Source organism: Fringilla coelebs (genome assembly GCF_963513975.1).
Source record: "Fringilla coelebs genome assembly, chromosome: 3".
NCBI lineage: Eukaryota > Metazoa > Chordata > Aves > Passeriformes > Fringillidae > Fringilla > Fringilla coelebs.
This window is the reverse complement of record NC_140030.1, coordinates 54,058,482-54,082,360: the sequence shown is the minus strand read 5'-3', so window position 1 is coordinate 54,082,360 and position 23,879 is coordinate 54,058,482. Positions and strand designations below refer to the sequence as shown.

At 40.9% G+C, this 23,879-nt stretch overlaps 1 protein-coding gene across 2 annotated transcripts in view; it reads left to right on the top strand.

Moving 5' to 3' along the window:
- Positions 1–315: 315 nt before the first annotated feature.
- The window catches only part of PTPRK (protein tyrosine phosphatase receptor type K), a 374,688-nt gene continuing 351,124 nt past the window's right edge, over positions 316–23,879 (top strand). For both annotated transcript variants that reach the window (XM_084201677.1, XM_084201678.1), the window contains exon 1: positions 316–637. In XM_084201677.1, the coding sequence (XP_084057803.1) occupies positions 526–637 (112 nt within the window). In that variant the 5' untranslated portion in view covers positions 316–525. The remainder of the gene's footprint in view (positions 638–23,879) is intronic.

The window sequence follows — 23,879 nt, the reverse complement described above, 5'->3', positions numbered from 1 at the left end:
CTCACTGGGGCAGGCTGCGCCGTGCCGGAGAGGGCGGAGAAGAGCCGAGCAGAACTGTGCCAGGGAAAGCCGTGCCGTGCCGCGCCAGGGGAAGCCGATCCGAGCGGAGCGGAGGCGATCCGAGCAGCGCCGCTCCGAGCCGGTGCTGCCGCCGCGCCTGCAGCAGGAGGCGCTGCCGGGCGCCGCTGCGCCCGCGCCGGGCTGCGGGCCGGAGTCCCACATTCCCCGTGCCAAGTGCCGGGGAGCGGGGGTTGGACGTGCGCGCTCGGCTCCTCCCTCCCGCCCCGCTCGCCCAGCAGCAAAGTAACTCCGGAGTACGAGGGGAATCGGTGCCACCGCCGCCGCCGCGCTCGTCGCGCCGCAGACGGCTGCCCCAGCGGGCGGCCCCGGGGCCAGCGGGCGCCCCTCGGCGCGGGGCTCTCCTGGCGAGGCGCCGCGGCGAGAGGGGCGGTCGAGGTGCGCTCCGCCCGCCGCCGCGGGCCGGGGCAGCACCGGCCTCTTTCAGAAACTTCTCCGCAAGTCGGCATGGGCAGGGGGGCCGGCGCCGCCGCCTCGCTGCCGCTGCTGGCGGCGCTCGCCCTGCTGGCCGGCCGCTCGCCAGCCCTGCTCGGGGCGGCCCGGGCCCAGCTCTCGGCAGGTGAGTTCTTGCGAGGCGCCCAGGTACGGGCGGGCGGCGCGGCGGGGTCGCGCCGTGCCCGGGCTGCCTGCCGGGAAAGGGAGGGGAAGGAAAGGGAGAGTGTTGGGAAGGTCCAGCATGGTCCGGGACCCGGCTCCCGCCCGAGGAGCGGCGGTGGGACTGCAGGGGGGCTGCCCCACACGCCAACCCCTCCGCTCTGCGGGGCGCGGTGGGCGACCAACGCGTGTGCGCAGACTGCCGGAGCGGGGCTCGCAGGGGCGGGCAGAGCGTGGGCTTCGGGCACCTTACAAACTCCCCTTTCTCACCTCCTCCTCCTTCTCTCCCCCGGCCAGCCTCCCAGGTGCCGGCGGGGTTGGAGCTGTTGTCGCCCCTTCCCCCGCTCAAACTTTTCCCGGCGTTTCCCTGCCTGGCGCGGAGAGCGCAGCCCGGCCGCTCCCCTCGCCCCGAGGCGTGGGGCGGGGAGACACGAGCTGCCGCCGGCCACCGGGATCCCCCCTCCCAACATGCAAAAAAGAGTGGTGGGTGAGAAACGGGAGGGAAATCTCCGATAGGGTCGGCGTCTGTTTTGTGTGAAAGCCGCGAATTTCTCGCCCCTTCCTCCCTGGCCGCCCAACGCCACGGGGTTTTGCGGAATGAAAGCCCGCGGGGCCGGGCGGTGGGAGCTGCGGCCGGCGCGGGGGTGAGTTGTTGGCCCCGGCGGAGCCTCGGGGCAGAGAGCCTGGGGCTGGAGCGGCCGCTCCTGGAAGAGGGGGCAGCATCTCCCGTGCTGTGCCGGGGTGATGCGGGGGCACTGGGGACGCGTGTGCCGGACCGTCACCCTCAGCCGCTCCGCTGTAGTTTATGAAGCACCTTTCGTTTGCTGGGGTGAAGCTTTACTATGAACGTGCTCTTATTGTTTGCGGCGTGAAGTATTACACCAAGGACTAACTGACTGGCTGAAATAGACTTAAGGCTCTCGTTTTTCTTTCTTCCCTCCCCCCCTCGTTTGAATAGTACTTGCAATTGCATCGGGTGCATCGGTTGGGCAAGCATTTGAGATCTTTATCATACGATACTCATTTGAAAACTGCTGTTAATAAAAGCATCTACACTCTTGAGACTTTAAAGGACTGATGTGTAGTCGGGGGCTTTTCTTCTTTTCCTCCTGGTCCTCCTACAAATTAGTTTTTAGTTGAGACATTTGAAATGTCATCAATTAAGAAATATGCTGAAGGAGTGCTGGTCTGACCAGCTTACATCCATCCTTGTGTCTGGCTTTGGTGTGTATAATTCAATGTCTCTGTATCAGAATTGTAATATTACGTAAGCATCTACGAGCCCTTTACCAGGGGAAGGGAAATGTACCATCTATACAGCTGGTATGTTGTAGGAGCAGCTGAAATAAAATATTCCCATGCGTAATATCTTTTCATTCAAAACCATAGTTAAGTTAGACCAGTGATTTTTGCTTTACTCCAAACTCATCAGACTAATGTTAACACCAAAGATAACACTTACGTAAAGATTTTTTATAAGCTTGTTCACTGGTGTAAGGAGAGTAGGAAGTTCTGATAACTTATATGGTCTGTGGTATTTTATGCTGAAAACGTGGCATGCAGCCCATTTTGAATTGCAAGTGCAAGCAGTCAGGTTGGTACTGTGGGGTATGTGTTAGGTAAGTGGAAAAGAATGTTCAATATCCTTCTGACCAGAGTAGGTGAAGCTTGTCAAGGAGTTGAACAATTGTATCTAGGAAACACAAGATTAAATTTTTTTTTTGGTGTGTATAGCATGTCAGCAGCTAGAGACTTTAGTTTCTATTGCCAAGGATCAAGAATACTGATGTGTTGCACCAGTCAGAGGTTTGTTAATCCGAGACACTCAGACATTTTTGAAGGTGTAGTGGAATACAGTTGCTAGTAGCTGGTTCTGTTATTGTGCTTGATTTAAGGTATGGCTCTTGCGCTCCTATTAAATACATTTGATACCCACAAGTAAAACTATGCTCTAGTGAATTTAATAACTGCCACAAACTTTATTTCATTACTTACTTTAAGCCAGTCCCAGGAGTGTGCGTGTGTGTTTGTGATTTTTTTGGTGAAACTTCTTGGTTTTGGTGTTAGTGGATGCACACACAAAAGTTTCAGCTCACTTGTCCCAGTGAGAGCCTTTCTATAGTCTACAATAAGAAGTTTCTCTGTTTGGTGCACACTGGAGCATCTGTTTTATACCGAGGCATCTCCATTGTTTAACATGAGTACTGTTTTGCAATCATCTTTCTTTGACTGCCTTCCACCATCCTCACTGTAACATGTGAGGTGAGGATGCACAGCATGGCTTGGAAAAGCCTGTGCTTTTCCAGGTTAAACTAAACCTAGCTAAATCTCAGCTCCCTTTTTATTAATATTCTTCTCCTCTGAATTGCAAGAATTGAAACTGTTAATTTTCCTTTGTTGTTAATGAAGGTATTAAGTCAGTCTGGACCTTTCACAAATCTCTATCTCATTGTAATTTGATTTTTATTTTCCTTTTATGATGCTCTGTACTACTCCTGAGCATGAACGATAGCAAGATCCAGCATTCTTCATAAAATTCTTGGACATGTTTATTAAGGGTCTAATCAAATTACAGAGTATGAATTTTTTGAAAGTTGGCCTTCTGCGGGAACTGTGTGTGATAGTTTGCCGTCTGTTCTTCCTTCTAACATATTCCATGCAAGCAAATGAGAAGGAGCTGCAGAAACTTAGGAAAAAGAACAAGATACATTTTATAACATTTTATAATTTGTTGCTGTCTTAGAAATTGTGCCTGTATATGTTCACCGCCCCCTTCGCACATAATCGAGACATTGTATCTTTTGTTTTTCTCCCCAGATTTCAAATATAAAACCCCAAGCAAACAAACCCCCCAGCAGCTCCTCTCTGCCCTCCTCCCCTGCCCCCTTTCCCCCAGCCGCAGCCCTAATCCGCAGTGTAATGTTTTCTGGTCTCTGTAGATTGTTTCTTTACACCGCTGCTTTCCATGACCCTTCAACTTGGGTGCGTGCCTGTCAGAATCTAGGCCAAAATGTTTTGGCAGCGTGTTCTCTGTTGAAGTCTAGCTATTCCTTATATAGCACCTCCTTTCATCTGCAACTCCTACAGTTCGATAAAGAACAAGTTCAGCTTGTTTTCACAACTCAATCACTTTAAACTTATATTTTTTAAATTTTATTTTTAGCAATTTGCATATTTTCAGTTTTGAAGGAAAAAAAATGAATATTTAAAAAAAATTTTGAAGAATGCTGCTGGCTTGTCAGCTGCTGATAGAAATATGCATTGCACTGCCTCTGATGGTGTCTGTGCAAGTGTGCGAAGTTTTTAATTACTAAATAAAAGATATGAGGATAAAAACTCTAGATGCATCTGCTTACCTGAAGTTATTTAACTGTGATATTTAAGACCATAGAGACACTTAAGCATAAAAAACACTGTATGTTTTACGAGTTCAAATCATTTATTAGAATAGTTAGACTTCTGCATGTGAATTAGTTAGTGTTACAAATTAACATGCAAGAGTAAATATTTCTAAGTTAATCTTTTCCCCTTCCCCTGATAAAATAGTTATAGTCTGTCTTTGGGAGTGCATCTAACTCAGAAATTTAATGTGATAAAGTAGAAGATATTATTTGTTTTATAGATTTTTTCCATTAAATATACTTACTGAGAAATATATTAAAATTTTAACCAGCATATATATTGTTTGTAATTGTGTAGTAGAAGAAACTGGGAGCTCTTTGAAAACATTCTAAAATACTTTAAAGTAATTAAACTCAAATTAGGTCTTTGCTGCCAGAACAGCAAAAGATGCTTCAGTCATACATTACCTTGAATGTACTACAATTTGCATACATGCAAGATATACAAGACACACTGCTGCAGGTAGGCATGCATGTATAAGAAACTTATCAGTAGCTTTTTTATTTCCCATCAAGCTGTTCAAATGTATTGACAAATTACATGGAAAATGAGTGAAATTAGAAGTGAAATTATTTTCCTGCTTTCATCACTTCCTTCTCAAATGTTTTCTTCTCTTTTTTATAGAAATCTCCTTCCATAGCACTGTGGGCTCACAGATCACTTGCCTATCTATATTTTCAGGTGCCATATTATACAATAGATATAAATCTTCTCATTGGAACTGAACTGATTCATGTGAAATTGAAAGCACCCTGAACACAATGACCCTGGAAGTCCCAATTAGTCCCTTTTGTCTGAGAATCACAGTACTGCTTGATTAGTGTGGTAGTGATATACACAGTGCACCTTAAAACAAGGAAGGTGTCTTGCTCTTATTTAGGATCTACTTAGAATAATAAATAAAAATTTAAAAATCCCAAGGGTAGGTGGGTGAGGCAAGAAATCTGCACAGGATGAGGTGAGAGGTTCACCTGTCCAGTATCCAGTCTCTGATGGTTGTTTTTTGAAATAGCTTGTTGTATTTCATATATTCTAGCTCTTGTATGAATATAATATGAATAATAATTCCTCCTATTTTTGCTTTCTTCATTCCACACAGGGTTTTTCTGCTCTATTTCAACTATTTCAACTATTCCTAGTCAGAAAAGTCCAGTTGTAGCCACCTTGTGTGAAGCTATCATTCCATATCTTCTTTTTATCCTTTATCAGCCTTCTCTTTCTGTTCCAGTTCTACGTTGCTCAGAGCATCCATGAGACAGCTGCCTGATGGATTTATATAGTGCTTAATAATGATTTCTGTTCCCTATCTGTAGTGTGATCATTCCTGTCATTTGCTTGGCTTTTTTGACCATTTGTCTCACTCCTGGTTGTGAGCTGACACTTTTATGGAACTATTTCATTACTGAAGAGCTGAGATATTGCATTAAATGATAGTCTGTGGAGTGGCTGTGCCAGTGGACAGCAGGACTCTTGGGAAGGAGAGTCTTTAACCAGCCCTTTTGGAGGAAGGAGAGGTTTTGAGCCAGGCTCTTGAAGAACCTGTGACCTCATGTTGAATGTTCAGAAGAGTTTAATGCTTACCACTGTGGTTTTCCTCTTTTCTCTTCCTTCATATGCTCTTGTTAATACAAGTGAGTTTAAAGGAGTTTATCTTCTTACATGTAAAGATTGGCAGTATCTGGAGTAACATGCAAAGAGATTTGCAGCACTGCTGTAGTGTTGCTTCTTGCTCTTGAGTTTTTATGATCTCTATCCAGTCATTCAATCCTCCAGGTCATCTCACCTCTCAGGTGCTGGTATGTGACTGAGTGTCAGCAACTGTTTTAGTGAAATCTCTACTCTTCCTTTTGCAACATAGATCCTGTTGAATGTGTAATAGGAAGCTTCCAAAAAAACTACTTCAGTTCTCTTAGCTGAGTCAATTAGGACATACCTTGTGTTTTCAGGTGCTGATGGAATCCCGCCTGTCATAGCTTATCATTGTCATGGAAAGATGCCTTTGTAGTGCTGCTCCCACAAGTGTGTGCTCTGATTTGGAGCTTCATTTGCAATCTGCCTATGCCATTAAGCTAATTTAAATTACTGCTGCCACGGAGGGGGTACTTCTATCACTTGAGTGGCTCTTGGGTCTTTGGCTGTGCTAGGTCTGGCCACCAAATGGCCTGTGGATGAGGCTGCTTTAGCTTTCTGTGAATCTCCTTGAAGGGAAGATGGGGCTTGGGATTAGTTTCCTATTAGTTCACTGGCAGATGTGCAGCCACCTAAACCTGACATAAGGGAGGACGGGGCTGATGGGTGGGAAGGCTGGGTTTGACAGCTGCCATCACAGTGCAGCTCCTGTGAGGTGAACCTGGCACTGGTTTGAGTCACACTGGATCTACGCTCTGCCCACCATGCCACTACTTCATCCACCCAAGGAAGTACAAACAGGCAGGAGGACATGGATTGAGGTGGGAAGAGAGGCTTGGTGCTCACTCTGGAGCTGGAGGGATTAGGCTATGTGAAGGCGTTTGAGGCTGTGCTCTGGCTGACTGCACACCAACTGATGGCCGTGTTATACTAGTGTTTCTGACATCAGCTTTGAGTAAACTGGGTTTAAAAGTGTTCTTTTCTTATAATACATAGCTAAAGCATTTATTATACAATTGTGTAAACAAGGAGTGGCCTATTCATAGTACTTAGTAGAGAGCAATTGTGATGTCAAGCAATAGAGGACTCAGTGGAGGTGACACCTAGATACACAGCTGGAATTAGAGGATGTGGTGACACCCAGTTTGGAGCACAGCAGGAACTGGTTTAAAGCTGCTTTCTGTGATTTCACATCTTTCTGTGCCTGATCTGTCCTTAACCATCCTCTGGAGTTTTTAAATAGGATTGCTCATGAGATGTGAATGTGGGTTGAAAGGGAAAAATGGCCATGGTTTTTAACGGCCAGAGTGAGCCAGCTGGGCAGTGGTAAATGGCGTTGATGACAATTTCCTATCATCTGGCTGAGCATAAATTCCTTCTACACATAATTTTGTAGGTCAGAAAGGTCATTACCTTGTGCTGCTTCCTGGTAAGCCTTGCCTACAGGTGGCTTCAAACCAGTAGTTTAAAACTATGCAAACTACCCAGCTGCAGTCACCTGTAGTGCATACCAACTTTGTAGTTTTGAGTCACTTAGTCTGCTCTAACTAGGAAGCCATGTAGTTGGAAGTTGTGTTTGCATTTTAAGTAAAAGATTGGAGGGATTTAATTTCTTGAGGATTGGTGCTGTGAAAAAATTCAATTCTTTGCCTAGCACTAAAGTAATATGAGGTTATTTTTGTTAGCTAGTGTATGAAAGACTAGACCTTTCAGTTTGTCAGAAAGTCATTTACTTCTGTTGCCACTTACTAAAAACATGTGATTATGTTTATTAATTGAGTAGCAAAAGAGTCCATTTCTCAACTACCATGTCATGAAATTATTTCTACTGACTTATGAGACACTGTTGAATAGTTTAAACCGAAGTTCTGTTGCAATTAAGTTATGGTATGTTCATTCTAATTATTACACACTGGTTACTCAATTTATTTTGAGGTGGAGTTGCATACTTTCTTTTGTGTGTAAACACTTGCTCTGTAACAGTAAAAATGACTGACGAATATTAATCAGAAGAGAAAAATACTATGGAGAATAATGGTGTCTGTAGTTCAAATGAGTTCAAAACTGCTCAGAGTTAAATTTTTGACTGGATAACTGACTTCTTGAACTATTTTTTCTATTACTATTTCCAAATAGAAGTTGTGTTTCTTTGTGAGCCCTAGATTGTGGTTTATGATATTTGCTGGTTTTAAATGATTTATGGTTTTAAGTAAAAAAGAAAAGTCTATTGAAGCACTGAAATTTTAGACTGCTTTTGTCTTCTTCACTACAGTGAAAAATTAAAATTATGGGACCTGGCAGAGAGTAGACCTGTTGCTATTAAATAGAAAAATGCTCTGTTTTTATATTTTGACACTCCATTATATCTGTATCCTATCTCTGTGGTATTAGGCTGGAGTAAGATCAAAATGGTATCAGTTGTCTTGGTTCTCCCAGTGTCACCCTATTTGCCTCTTCTTTGTAAATGTGAAAGCACTTATCAGCCATGAGAGTGCTGAAGAAATGTGACTGAGTTCTTGACTAAGTTGTCAGTGCTGACTGCCATCACTCTATTTAAAATACTTTAAAGGGATGATTTCTTATAAAAATACCAAAGGCAGTCTTATATTTTGTTCAACTTCTGATTCCTTAAAAGAAATGTGTTTTTACAGTTGAAGAATATACTTTTTTCAGGTATCTCTTCAATTAGTATCCTCAAGTCTGAGTATCATATGCATTTTATGGTCGACAGTACATACCAAAGCTTTGTTGTTTTAACTTCAGTGCTATTTGTCATAAGTTTTCCAGAGAAGATAATGGTGTTGATTTCAAAAGAATGTTAAATAAACAAAAAACCCCAGTCCAGTCTCGAAATAACCAAACGGTCATTCCCATAGTCCTTTCCCCCATACCTGAAGAAAGAAGTGGGATGTCATTTTCCCCTGTTCTCCCTGTCCTTGTGGTGGTGCATCCCCCTCCCACCTCCCCAGCCCGGCCCCAGGAGGGTGAATCTTTAAGTGACCTTAAACACGCATTTGCAACAGCCCCCTCCCACTCCTTTTTAAAATCTCCTTGGCTCTCCTTGGGTTCTGTTGGAAGAGTTTAATGTTGGAGTTTCGTGCCATAAGTGAAGGAAGGTAGGTGAGATTCCTTACTCAGAATGGTTAAGTATAAACAGTATAAATAAACAGTTGAGTATAAATATCACTTTTCATAAAGTTTTTGTGTGCTCCTTTGGTTAGCTGTATCTGTCTTTGTTGATGTGACAACGTTGTTTGGTGCATTCCACGTTCACTTTTCCGGCTAGTAAATTTCCAGTTAAAAAAGGCTTTCCACTCACGCACAGCAGAAGTGTAATGAAATGGTCTTTTCCTTAGTCAATTCAGAAAAGCCAAACAAATATTCTTTTTGCAGTTAGTTTTTTACCAGCAATCAGTCCTGACTCAATCTGTGAAATCCTAGAAATAGCAAACTCATTCCACAGGCTTGCCAGCTCTTCAGCATATGAATACTTTGTGTGTGTGGTCTTGTTTAGTGCAAAAGGTCTATTTATATTAAGTTTTTTGCATTTGTAAATCTCTGCAGGGTTGGCTTTCCTTTCTTGCTACCTTTCTTTTCAGACAGCATGACAAACCATTCACAACCCCCACCACAAACAAAATCCTTCATGTCCTTGCTCTACTTACTTATAAGAGTGTAAGTAGATATGTAAGGATGGAAAGACATTTTTCAGGTGAGAGCAAAACCCTTAGTGTGTAATTATTTGGATTTCTGAATCAGTTGAAAAGAAGCTTGGTAAAGAAAGGGATTATAATTTTCCGGGTAGACACAGGCTAAATAGATGGGTGTAATGTCACAGCATGTAGAGATTTAAAGGTGGGGTTTTTTCCTGACTGAGGTGGCTGAAACCTGGAAGTGAGAAGTTGTTAATCAAATTGGTTTTTGTGTTACCTTTTAATATTTTTCAACCACTTCTGTTAGTAGTTACTTACTCTATATGCTGTTATTAGCCGCTGTGGTCGACTTTTTCCTTTGATAAAGTTAGTTTAATGGTTTAATGCTTTGATTCTTCTTACATAAGTGGGAAAGTGTTGCATTCCTAGGTGGTGTGTTATTCACAGTAGTTTTTTCCTCCTCCCTCCCCCCCGCCCCCCCTCTTTTTTCCCCTTCTTTCTCCTTTCATTTGAAATACCTGTATGCTGACTTGGTTAAGTACTGTAGGGTAGATTAACAGCTCCTTCTGAGTCATGTTGAAGGTATGAAGTGCTTCCAGGTCTGCAGTTCTTTCCAGGGATGAGAGAGTTCCTGGCCAGTTTGTGTATCCTGCTGTCTGCACAGCAGCAGTTAACTACCAGACTCATTTTGTAGGTTGTTTAAAAGGCATTGAAATGGATATACTAAGCAGCTTTTTTGGGGGTGGTGGTTGTTCCCTCTGGCTCACTTACCTGTATTTTTTGGGTTTATGCTCCAAATGCTCAATCCTTTTGGTGATTTATTGGTGTTTCTGTCAAATGTTGATCAAGGAGCTGAGTTAAATAAGCAGCATTTTGGAAGGGCAAGATTATGCTCTTGTTTAGAGAGACTGCACAGATGTTCTTTATGAGCATTCAGAAGAGGGGAGTCGGTACATTACTTTCAGATTCACAGAAACCATGTATTTTAAAATCCTTGGTCTGGGCTTTATGGGCTATGTGACGAGGCTGTGAACCTGAAAGAGTAGTGTTAGTGATTAATAATGACATTTACAGACCCTAGGAATACTGGAATAATCTGTTGGATTGCTTTGCTTGCATAGTGATAGTGTCCAGATGCTAAGCATAAACATCTCTCTCTGTTTGCTTAAGCATGGACTGGGAATGAAAACAAGCACTAGATAATTTGAGTTTCTGGGAAATAATTTTGACCATCCATCTCTTTAAACAGCTATTAAGTAAAAAGCAGCCTTAAATTAATGGGCCAGTCTTATTCTGCGATGAAGAAGTTGAAAGAATTAGAAAATTGTCTTTTAGTGGAAGTGCATATGTGATTAGAAAATAACAAAAAACTCCCACTGCACTTGGACGTGAAACATTTGCATTGTGAACCTAAACCTAAAAAAACCCCAGCATTAGCAAGTGGAAGCAAAAGCCAAAGAAAATGCTCACATTTACTAACTTTGTATATTAGGCAGTCCCCAGAGGACACACAGCTGAATGAAGCTGGTAAATGTTTATTTATTTCCCTAATAAAATAGCAATTTTATTCACTTTTGAAGTGCACAGCAGTACTGATGTTGATTACCTAATAGACAGTTTGTTAAGTTCTTACCAAGTGCTGTTTCCTGGGCACTGCTTGTGTAGTGCTTGCAACAAAGCTGTAGTGGAAAGTAGTTTTGGAGAATTTCTTGCCTTGAAAAATACTTTGAAAATGGGAAAACAACATAATCTTACTTTGATTTGTGAATTATAAAGGAGGCATTAGTGCACTACTCCTTTGTCCTTAAAGGAAAAGCAACTGCTCTCGTATTTTTTGGAGGACAACATTAAGTACTGGCATCACAATTTTGTAATAAATAAGTCCTTTAACCATGAAGATCCCAAGTCCTCTTACATGTTTTTCCACATCAGTTACTGTCTTGTGGTTGAGGATTGCATCCTGTGATGGTGGCAGCATTTCAGCTGATTAAACAAAATAGATTTGAAGAAGAAAGTGTAAAATTAAGAAGCGGCAAAAGGGATTTGTGAATCCATTGCAGAAATCTTGAAGTTGATGAGTTTCTTCAGAACTGTGCCATGAATGATGAGGATGCCTTTTTTTCTCTAGAAGACAGAAAATGTGACCTGAGAATGAAAGGACAATAAGCCCACATCCTTGCTGCTGCTCTTCAGCTTTTGGTACTTTAAGAATAACTCATATTTTATCATTAGCTTGTTGCACTAACAGGTTTGTGGGCAGTAATACATAAAATTCTAAACAGCTCTGCTCATACTGTATGTTGAGTGTTTTGCCAGGTGAAAGAGGTCAGAAAAACAAGCCAGCCTACCTGCCTGTGGGATGAATACCTTCTCAGTTAAGACTGAATTATGGGCAGGCAGGGGATTTTGTCAATTTCTTGATAATTCTCCGGTTTCTTCTGAGTGTCTGCTTACCTTTTGTTTTATTGGTGTGGGGTTTTTTAAACTCCCAGATCAGGGTACGTTTATCTTCCTGTTTACTATATTAAAAAGGCCCTGTCAAGAAGGAATCCAGGTAAAACTGGTTTCTTTTTATTTCCTAATCCTTTTTTGAGACATTCTGCATCCAAGATGACTGTGTATTGTTTATCATAGTATTCTTCCTGTCCTTCTTTTACATTCTCTCTTATCTGCTTGTTTACTATATCTCAACTACAGTAATTAGGCATCTGAATAAATTTGCATTTCTTTGGATAAGAATTAAGAAAGAGCAGGCATTATGTGGTCTCCGTACTTAAGCAAAATGGGTCCTTCTATAAAAGATTACTTTTGCTATGTTTAGGCCCAGAGAAGTTGCTATTTCCTTATACTTTAGCAGTTCAGAACACAATCTAGAAAAAGAGTGAGATTGAACCTCAGAACTTCTGTAATCTGTCAGGGGAAAAAGTAGAGAAAGTGTAACAACATTAAGAACATTAGAGTTGCACATATTAAAAACTTCTGGCTAAATAAGTTGTAATTAAGAGGATTTGCCTTTAGCAGTATAAAAGATAAACTACCAATGATAGTATCTTCTATGTAAATGTTCAGTAATTGATGTATAGCTCATAAATGGACCCAGTGGCTGTTTGATGAATGTGTTTATGCATGGTAAAACATATAAATACATCTAGGTCCCTGGAGTATTTTTGATTTCTTTCATATATGATTGATCAGTTTACCTAAGAGACACACTAGTTTGTTCTCAGACACAATTTACAGATTCTGGCATGATGAAATGTTATAATAGCAGGAGATAAAATGCATGGGCAAAGAAGATATTCTTAATAGGGGACTGTAATCAGCGTTTGAAAACTGGCTAATGGACTGCAGAAGACAGCAGCCTAACAGACAACAATAACCATGTATGAAAATGCAAATGCTTGGTAAAATTAAATGAAGTCAAAGCTTGGAAAAATGTTCTGAAGTGTATTCCAGTTTGCTTTCCAAAAACTTTTGAATGAAAGGCTTGGATAACTAGGAAGTCATCCTTTTTCAATTCCAGCTTTTACATGAATGTCTGTGAAAAGAAACGGTAAAAAAATGATTTCCAAAGGCAAAGTAAGGTTATGTTTGAGTAAAGTTGTCTGCACACTTATCTGCACTGTATTTTGCTCTTGGAATCTTATGAGCTGCTTCAGCAAGAAGTTAGAAGGATCTTGCCAGTTTTATCTGTGACACTAGTACCTGCCAGGGCAATTCTGTTTTGCTGTGTCTTAGACAGACTATGGCTGTATCTGCCTTGACAAGAATTTAGGGCAGTAGATGCTGGTTGCTGAATTGAAGCCTTAGAGATAGTGAGACACCTGGAACCTTTGCAGGTGATGTAGCCAAGCAGGGTTACCTCAGATGTTGTGGTCTTCTCTGGTAGGGTCCTTTTTTCTGGTGTCTTGGGTTCCTAAGGATCTCATGGTGCATAGTCTACTAACTTTGAATCAAGCTTCCCAGAGAATTGTTGGAGCATTTCAGATGTGGATCTTCTGGTGTGCTTGTCTCTGACTGTGGTGGTGAAGTTCACATGTACAGCAGCTTTGCTGAGAAACAAATTAATGGTAAATGAGGCAATCAAGGCATTTATTTTCCTTGTCTTTTGAACCAAATTCCCAATATACAGGTACAGTTTATTTAAGGAAAAAAAAAAATAAAAGGAGGAGACCAGACAGGCCCTCTGCTAGAGAGTGTATAAAAATCAATGGGACAAAAAATTGAAGAACATGCTCTGAAAAAGTAGCAATATTTTTGAAATTGCGTCTCTTGCCCTTTTCATAAACATGCCTCTCTGTTGTGGTTTTTAATGTTTGGCTAGTAGGTTTCTCAAGTGGTGAACAAATAAGAGATGAAGATGATGATGATGTGTTAATTTAGTGATGAGTGTTTTCAAGCCTGGGAAGCTAACCTGGCAGGGAAAACTGAAAGCATGTTTAGATAGTGAAATTAAATACTGTATTCAAACAACGCTTTATATTTTGCTGGGAAGAGAAAAGATTGGTCTCAAAGTGTTTGAGGCAGATATCATGCAGGCTAAAGATCTCTGGTTCTGTTTTCCTCTCTGAGATTGTGTTGCCCATTATGATACTAATATTTGAGAGACCTGAAATACTTTTGCTTCATGATGTTCCTGTGATTTCTGTTGTCCTACACCCCTCATTTAGGACACAGAGTTGACTGGCAATTGGAGAGTATACAATAAGTCATTCTGCTTTAATTTCTTATGTTCTAGTTTATATCCTAGTTTGTTACCTAGGTGTGGGGTTATCCCATCCTACAACAGGTAAGTGAAATTTTATATGAAGCAAGGCTATACAAAAATATACCCCTCTGAGAGAGCTAGTCCTTAATAAGGCAAGCATTGTCAGTGTGTTTGCAATAGCATTGATGGCAATGACACCACTAACATCTCAACCTGGCAATAACATCACAATGATTTTGAGGGAAATGGTTAGTAAAAGGGACCAAATGGGTAGTTTTTCCTGTGAAAACATCTGAAAAGAGGTAGGAGAGAGAGAGGGAGAGAAGACTTGCTGATAAAAATGAAGCAGAATATATTAAACTTGAAAATGGAATATAAATCATAGGAAATTAGAGTTACAATAGGAACTGGCCCGAAGGAGGGAAGCTGTGTGCTAAGGCCAGCTGAGATGTCTGCCCCTATAGAGTTTAATATCTCACTATGTGTGAAGAGTGCAACCTGGAAATTACATTAAAACAGGAATTGACCAGAACCAGATGAACCATTGCACCTTCCCGGAGGTGTCCACTGCCATGGAGATTAATACCACACAGACTAAGTAAAATGTGATTTGCAAAGAAGATGAACATGCATTCTCCATATCAAGCAGATCATCTTTTGGGACTTGGATAGGAAGTAGCCTTGACTTTCTATCAGAGACTTACACTCTGTTGTCAAATAGATTCTTCCAAGGCCATTTGAACATTTTACTTTAGCAGACTTAGCAACAAAACTATTATTGAACGTTTTATTAATGTTGCAAAGCATATTGTGGCAAGTTCGCTCTTCTTATATTTAATCTTCTTTTTTACATGTAACTAATAAGCAGATCAGATTTCTGATTAAGCAATGGGGGATTGATATTGTTGACATACAAGACAGTTTTTTCCCTACCTCTGTTAGTACAACAGCTCCCAAAAGCATGGAGTTTGAGATGAGATTGCCCTTTAGAAGGAGAGAAGTGCAATCTTTTCATTGCTTATTTGTTAGAAAACAGTGGAATTTTTTTAACAGTTCAGTTAAATACAGTATTTAACGCTTGACTTGCCTCCCTTTTTTTTTTTTTTTTAAAGTTATCTTAGTGACTGTTTTCACAGAAGTCAAGGGAGTGGAAATACATAAAACTAGTCGTCTCAAAATACAAATCCAGATGAGATATCTTTGGTTGCACATTGGGTATATCTGAAGATGACGAAAAATTTTCAAATCTTCGCCCGCATCCCCAGTTTTTAGCATCACATCTTTCAGGTGTATAGGTTTGCTTTGGCTAGAAGCCATGTGGATGTCAGCTATCAAAGGTGTGTGTTTCACCAGGCACTCAAAGGAAGAGCGTAATTGTAATTCATGTTATAGTAACAATACCTACTCTACCATTTATTCCATTTTCAATGCCAGTTTTTTATTGGAGGGTGACCAGTGCTCCTGGTGCTGTTGGGGGCTGTCTGTTGTTGAACTGGCACAGTTTACAAAGTGGGTCGTGGTGTCTCTTTCTTCTGCTGTGGTAATCCAGACACATGGAATATTTATGCAGGCCAGAATAGTTTCAGATTTATGATTTAATTTTGAGTGGACTTGCGAAGGCCATCTGGACCGAGAACATGAGTGCATGGGCCAGTCTTGGCAGCAGGAATACCTGTGGGTACAGGCTGGATACTGGCTGGGTGATGCCCTGCAAGAAAGGGATTTGTGGTTGATGGCTGGCTGGGTATACATGCAGGGAATTTGTTTGTTTGTTTGATTTTGTTTGTTTGTTTGTTTCTGTGGGGCTTTTAGTAAATTTTTTGTTTTTCTGAACAAAGTGAATGGCATACTGCACTGTACTGAGAGGATTGTAGCCAGCAGATTGTGGCAAACTGCTGTGCCCCACTATTCAGTGCTGGAGAGGTAAGTCTGGAGTATTTTGTTGGGAATTGTGCCTCTTGCCTTCTCCCAAGTCATGAAGGATGTGGAAAAGCTGAAGTCTCTTGGGAAGTTATTGAGGTTGGGGCCTGGATTGTATGACCTAGATGGTGTGATCTCCAAGGGGCACCTGAAGGGCGCTGGGCTTGTTTAGTCTCAAGATGAAGAAGAGTAAGGGGATAATCTTAACAGGAGGTTGCAAAAACTTGAAGGGTGTTTATGAAGATGACAGAGACGATCTCTTTGATAGCAGCAAGTAATACAGCAAGGGGCAGTAGACACAAATTGCAGCTTGGGAGGCTCAGCTTGAACACTGTAAAACTTTGCTCATATGTAGGAGGGTGGTGGAGCAGAACAGACTGCCCAGGGCAACCCCTGTCCACTGAGGCTTTCAGTCCTCAGCTAGACAAAGCTGTGGCTGACGTTATAGTCTTGGTGATAATTCTACTTTGAAGGGGGTATTTGGCCTAGATGGCCTCCAGAGGTGTCTTAGAAGCAACACTTCTTTGATTCTAGGAGAAGTGTAGCCTGCAATTTCATGGGGTGTGGGAACAGGTCGATGCAGGTTGAAAGTGCTCCAGCCTGGCAGAAAGGTTGGTTGGTCTCTGCTCCAGAGAGACATTTTCGTAACCTTTGCTCCTTCTTGAGCAGTCAGACTGGGTTTTTTTTTTCTTTTGTGAAATGATACATTCACAAATAACCCAGGAATGGGTTTGCAGAAGCACATGGACTTTGCTTTTTTTACTTTTCCTCCCCACCTGTAACTCTGTGAGTTGGGCAAGATTTATGCTTCTGCATGCAAACTCATTTATAAACTTGATTCACCCTGCACATCAAGCATGAAGACAGCAAAGGTTTGGAGTTAGACTTCTTGCTGCTGCTATTTGGAAAGTACATCTCTCCTAGTGAGAGGGTGTCTGGAAGTTCTTCCATGTGATTTCCATTGTTCCACAAAAGAAGCATCTTACAGTTGTATTCAATGCTTGCTGAGGAAAAACCCCTTAAGCCTGTTTAACCCTTGGCTTCTTAAAGGAGGTGGTGAAATGAAACACTCCCTTTCCAACACAGAGGACACCTTCTGCAAAGTTTTCTGCCTGTCAGAGAAATGTTTCTAGATAAATTTCTCTCTGTTGTCAGATCGTTTCTCAAAGCATGTGTGAAGGTGATGTGTCCATAGGTGACAATAAGGTCAAATCAAATAAATTCAAATTAAAAATTAATTAAAAACAGTTTAGTTAAATCACGTTCAAATTCTATGTGGGTTGCTTTCATTCAGTATTAAAATGTCGTATTAAAATTCAGTTTAGTATAATTCACCTTAGGAATGGATTAAGGTAAATTGGATTAAAGTAGACTAATTCTGGGAAGAGAGGCTATACAAGTTTTTCAAAGTGAAATAAAATGAATTTAGAGATAATTTAGACTAATTTTCATTGTTCCAATGTGTCATCCTATGATACACAAGCACTTTTTTGTCAAGATTAAAATATGGTAGGTACATGATTCAGCCCTTCCTTGCTCTGCTGAGGATAAACATCAAATCTGTTTTTTAACGTTGAGCCCCAGTTTTATCCTTCTCTTTTGGGAGGTCTCTGAAGGCCCTGTTAAACCTTTCTCCTCAGTATATCAGGGAGGTACATTTTCCAGGTTCTCCACTGAATTTACATGAGAAGAAGCATGTACTCAGATGATATATTGTGCTTATTCAAGTTGAGCTGTGTAGACTGCATAGCTTTTAGAACGAGGCTATTTTTAAAGTTATCAAAAAGGAGGTGTGTATGAAGGGGTGTCCCCAACAAACAGCAGTCACTTAACTGAAGGTATGGCATTAAGGTCTGTCAGCAAGACTGACTTATCATGTGTGTAGTGCTTTCTTTGAGAAACCTTGGCTTTAGCCTCAGAAATACTTCAGATAGCTAAGGTCCCCAAGGCATCTAGTGATCTGTTTCGTGGCAATTTAAGGAATTGTTATCCATGACTGTCTGCTCCAATAATCTGGGCCAGAGCTTGAAACCAACATGCAGATCATGGAGAGGGAAGTGTGTTTAGTCCTTTGTGACCACAGTGGATGGCCTTGCTTCTGCCAAGGGGGTGTGCTTCTGCTTAGCAAAGGGGGGACTTAACTCCTTCAGCCGCTTTGACCAATCCAGCGGGAGCTCGGGCAGGAGCGCGCTGTGTCGGCAGATTCTGGAAGGGATTAGTTTAAGTCTACTTGAAGCTGTGTGCTCTGAAGTTGTTACTGGCAACCTTCTGATGGTTAAAAATCAAGAAACAGGCTTCTGCTTACCAAGGGAAACATGCCCTCCCTCCCAAACCCTCAAACTCAACCCACAGAATAACACCTTTGTGCATGGTGTGTTTGATGTGATGTATATTGGTATTTGTGAAACAAGCTTAATTCATATTGTCAAAACTTTTTGAGTTAATATATTCAGACTGTTTGGTATTTGGGAAAAGTAGTTACCTGTTTGTATTTGTTTTAACATATGATAAATTGAGTGATGAATTTTGTGAATATGAAATGGATGCAGCCTTTCATTCCAGAAGTATAGATGCTTTTGTTTCCTAGACGATCAGTGCAAAAATTTTGTTGTAATTTTCTGTAGGTTCAGTGTAAAATGTTAATATCCAAGTAAGTAATTTTGATTGGCTATTGTGTTTCTTAGTGCCTAATTGCAAAATTAAAAGAGCTCTCTTGGATTGAGTTCTCTTTCACTTAGCTAGCACAGAATTCTTCAGCAATTTTCTGTGGACAAAGTGCCTTCTGTTCTGGGATGCGTGCTACATGTAAAGATGATCCAGTGTCAATTAGTTAATATTGCTTTTACTACATTTGGAGGAACAGTCCCTCATTTAAGGTGCTTTCAGTTCAGGCTTACATAGCACTAACCTTGGAGACAGCTGTGATTGTAGGATTTTGCTTCCACTTCTATATCTCATGTGTGCATTATTGTGCACTGTCCTGCTTTGTCACTTTCTGGTCCTCTTTTGCATGCTTTGTATTTTCATTCTGATGAAGATTTTGATGCACGCTCTGGAAGACTGTAGAGGACTAGCAACCTGTTGTCATGAAAATATATGCTGAGGGCAAATATGCAGATAATCACAAAATGTTTGTTTTAAAGTTCTGCTTTGAGAAAGACAGGAGCTCAAGTTTCCTTAGTGGGGGGAAACCATCTCTCCCATTGGTTGCTCATAATATTTCCCATCAAAATGATAGTACTATTGACTCAGATATGTTTTATTTTTTTCTTTTTTTGTACAATACATTATGGATGATCACTCCTTGCCATTCAAAAATTCAGGAATAATCATGATCCAGATGTTTCTTTAAATAGGAAACCCCACAATATTAATGGAAATGAGGAAAGTATGAGAAGCCAACAAACAATTGAAGCACCAGAACAAGGGGATTTTGTTCAGTAGAATGACTGTTTTCATTTTTCTTATTATTCTTCTATATTTTTCTCCCCTCTATGTGATTTAAAAGAAGTAGGAAGAAAATTTTATGATACTACTTACTGGCCTAGACCTTTGAGTGCCATTCTTGAATACTGGAGGTGTTACATCTTACTGAACATCCTTGAAACTTTTAGTTTCTTGGAATTTCTGAGAAAATGATTCAACTCTAAAGGGTTTTTCTTGATTATTCTTTTTAAACTGACTGTGGTTAGGAAAGTTAAGCAACCCCATTCAGTGACTGCTTCAGACTACCCAAATCAATTAGCATAAACTTTGTGGTTTCCAGTTAAAACTTCTCATTCACAAGAAAAATCTGTCCCATTTTTGGCTTGCTATTTTGAATAAAAGAAAAACTTCTTAGCTTTCAAAACTGCATTTGTAAAATAATTCCAAATATAGTGGGTAGGCTTCCAAATTGCTAGCTGAAGACTGGTTTGTTTAGAATGATTTCAAAACTAATTAAATTTAAATTCTGTTTAGTTTCATGTATTGAAGGTTGTTCTTTGTAGGATCCTGGGCTTTCCTAGGATTCTGTAGTGGTAATGTGTGCTGCTTGAATGAGTTAACACTGCTGGCAGTTCAAGTAGAAAGAAAAACCTGAGGAGAAATTATGTTCAAGTGGGTAGCCACTTGCAATATGATACCAGTCTTGAAATTCCTAGAGCCAGATTAGTATGATCTGCTTTATTCCTACAAATACAGACCTTGGGGCTTTCTTCATTGTCAAGTGAGTATTTTGAAGTCACAGTTCACTGTGGAGCCATGTGTGTTATGGATATTACATACTTCTTAGCTTGAACAGGGAGGGAAAGAAATGAGGAGTCTGAATGCTTTTGTTTTCAGGCTTGCCTCTAATGTAGAGAGAGAGGCAATTTGATAGAGCATTTGGCATTGTTAGAAGAAAAAAAGTAATAAAAAATCTGCTTACATTCAGGAAGATTGGTATTTTATTTCCCCTTTTGTGTTTCTTGGAACATCTTAATTAAACAAGGAATCTTTCAAGCATTGCCGAAGCAGTGCTGCAAAATTGTTATACCTGTTTTCTCTGAAACTATAACTGCCTGTAGCAAATTTGTGAATTAAAAATTATTCACTCTCCACTTTTTACATGAGACAAGGAACATTTTAAAAGTTGTCAATAAGGTGCACGTAAGCATCCCTATGTAATTTTTACTTCTCTGCATATTAGTTTATTATTATTACCCCTACTCTGTTTTGTCTTCTAATTATTGAGCACTCATTCGAGTTGCTTTCACTAATGCAAACAGAAGGGAAACCAGGAGAGAAACCATGACTCAACTGAAATGATTACTTTTCATGCTGGCAAGTTGAAAAATTATTTATTCAGGTGGTATATTTCTGCATTTTTCTAGGATTATCATCTGCAAGTTTGATTCCATCCTGAGGCTATAGATTTGTCTGGCCTAATGTATAATTTGGAGCTGAACTTACAGTGTATTTTTGGGATTTGTTGGCGTACCAGACTGCCCTGGCACCGGGGATTTGTGCTTTTGCCTGTATTCTTTAGTATTTCTGTGACCTTTCTGCTTAGCAGCCTCTGAGGAAGGTAACCAACTTCCCTGTGAAGGCACTAGAAAGAAAGTGAGAAGAGTCTGGCTGAAGCTTGCCTAGTGAGCTGTGGAAGGTAGTATTACTCATGGTAGCTTTAGGCTGTCATGAGACTTTGGGCTGAACTTTACATACAGGTTTAAGTGTTCTGGAATGTACATGGTTATGGTAATTGTGTCTTCAATCCTACTCTGTTTCTACAAATGGAATGTGGAAGTAAGGGGTTTTTAAACTTCTCCTCAAACTTGAGAAGATTTTGACTGCTGTCTAAATAACTCAAAACTGTGAATGCATCTGGTTTAACGTGCCAAGCAGTCTTTCTTTTTCTGGTTTTCCTTGAGATAGGGTTAGGAGTGGGTTCCTTGGCAGATGACCTGAATTGGCGCTTCTCTCGGCGTCTCTCTCTTCTCCTTTCCTTGGCATGAACCTGCCTGTTCCTGGTTTGCCAGTCCAGCCAGATGATCCAGCAGGAACCCATTCCTTGAGGTGCCCTTTAGGTGGAAGGGAGGGCCAGGAGCGATGCTGTTGCCGCAGGGAGGCAGCGGGGCCAGCGGCGATCCCGGCAGTGCCGGGCTGGTGCCTGACCCGAGAGAGCTCCACATCCTTGGCTTTGTGGCTCAGGTGAGCACGGACACGGAGGGTGGAGGCTGTAGTTGGTGTGCCACTAGGTAAGGTGATAAATATTAAATCGTGCCCCTGGGTTTTCCCTTCATCTGTTATCTGGTTTACTGGCAAACCTTACAATTTTGTCCCCATCAGACACGTCTGGGTAGCTTTGTAGGGCTTCAGAGTTAAGGCCGTGTGTTTTGCTTTAGCTTGGGTTGACTGCTTGCTGTTGGTTAGAAAGGATCAAGTGCCCACTCTATTTTCCTGGGCTCCCTGCAGTTACAGCTGCAGCTAAAATGTTGGAAATTCTCCAGAATTCTCTATCCACTTCTGGGGGAAGGATGCAATTTATTTCATTCTGAAACACTGTGCAATGCTTGTTGCCAGAAGTCCTAGAAGAAAACCAATAAATTGTGCTCTGTCATATTCAGCCATATGCTGGTTTAACCAACTCAAATGGCAGTATTCTCTGTAAGCCTCCTCTGTGTAAACCTCCTCCTGCCTCCTGCGTTATGCCTCCTGTGGTCTCTTTGACACTTTGTTAATATCTGTTTTCAACTGTTCTAAAAGGTTACAGTGTTACTTTAAAGGGTTTTGCATGCCTGTAGTTGTGACATTATTTTCCTTCTGCAATTTCAAGTGGTGAAAGGTCAGAATTGGTAATCAAATCTACATTCCTTACTGAAGTGAACTTAGTATGTATGCTTCCCCTTTTACCAATTATTTTGTGTCAGTCTGTAACTTTCCTTGGATAGCATGTGGAAACCTTTTATAAGCACGAGCATGCTAGAATTAGTGGGCAGCGTGCTGGAAACATTTTTCCTATTGCATTTTTTTTCCCTAAGTAGTCCTTCTTTAGGGTTAGGCAAATAGGGAAGCAGACAGTTAATGATGTTACTAATTTTGTGCTGAAAGACTTGAAAAGGACATGCTAATGAAAGAGTTGAAGTGAAACGATTTAATTTTTTTTTAATTCAAGGTAACTTTGAGATCCTTCTGGATGACATTAGTCCTGTCTGAAGGTTTCTGTAGTGATTCATAAATTTGAAACAAGATAGTATTTTTGTAAAAGCAAATATGTTGTTTGGCATTGTAGCTTAATAAGTCATTTTCCATAAAAGACTGAAAGTGCTACCTCTTCTAGATGAATCATCCTAATTATATCTTTCCACTGTAATTGCACGTGTAGCATTATTAGGTGGCATTAAAGATGTAAATGATAAACATTGAAGATTTATTCTTCAGATTGTGGTTTCAGGGCTCTGTTTTCTAATTTCTTGGTCTTGACAATGTTACATGGAGGTAAAGTCTGCTGCTTCTAATCACACTTTTATTTTATGAGCTCCATGTGCCATTTGGTGCAAACCAGGTTGTAACTGCAATGCTTTGCACAGATATTTACTTTTCTTGGAGCAGTCGAGGGAGGATAGTGTTATGGAACTAAAACCCCAGAGTTTATTAACTGAACAGTTCAGAAATTGTGACTCTCTCAAGGATTTTTATCTGTGGCTTTCTGGGATTTTGAAGGTGTCTGAAGTGGACAAGTATTGGTAGTTAATTTTGATAGTCTGATTAACAGAAATACGCGGTCAGGGCCTGCCTGCTCTCTACAGCCATTCTGTGTTACCAGCACTGGTGTTGCCATTAACATGTTACCACATTTGCATTTACTAGATCTGAAAGTTTTTTGTTGTTAGTGATTCCATTTGTTTCTAAATAAAAAAAATCTTGCTGGGGCTGCTATGGTCTTAAACAATAATTTTGTAGAAAATGAAACAGGAAACTCGTGTCATATTCAGTACTGACCTTGAGGACATAAATACACAAGCATCTGATTTTGACAGGCTGCTCTTAGAAAACATTACTTTTTAAAAATATCTTTTCCTGGCTTAATCGCCTGAATTTTTAGCATTGTGTTCTCCTATGCCTATACTTTGAGTCAGATTTTGTAATTCAACAGCATTTAGAACAGAATCCCTGTATTGAAATGTCACAGTGATCACACTGTGAGCGGAAACTGGATTTGAACGCACAGATTTGAAATTCCTCGCTTTTTCTGGTTTTGTTTGAGAAGGATTGGATATATCAAGGAGAAACAACAGAAAGATTTGTATTATTGTTCGCTATTGGGCAGGCAAACTAGAATCTGTGCTGTTGACTTATTCTCATGGCTGTCATTCATTTCCAGTTTGGGAAATAACAGGGTTCTCTGGGAAGAGGCAAGCCTAGCTTGGAGAGAT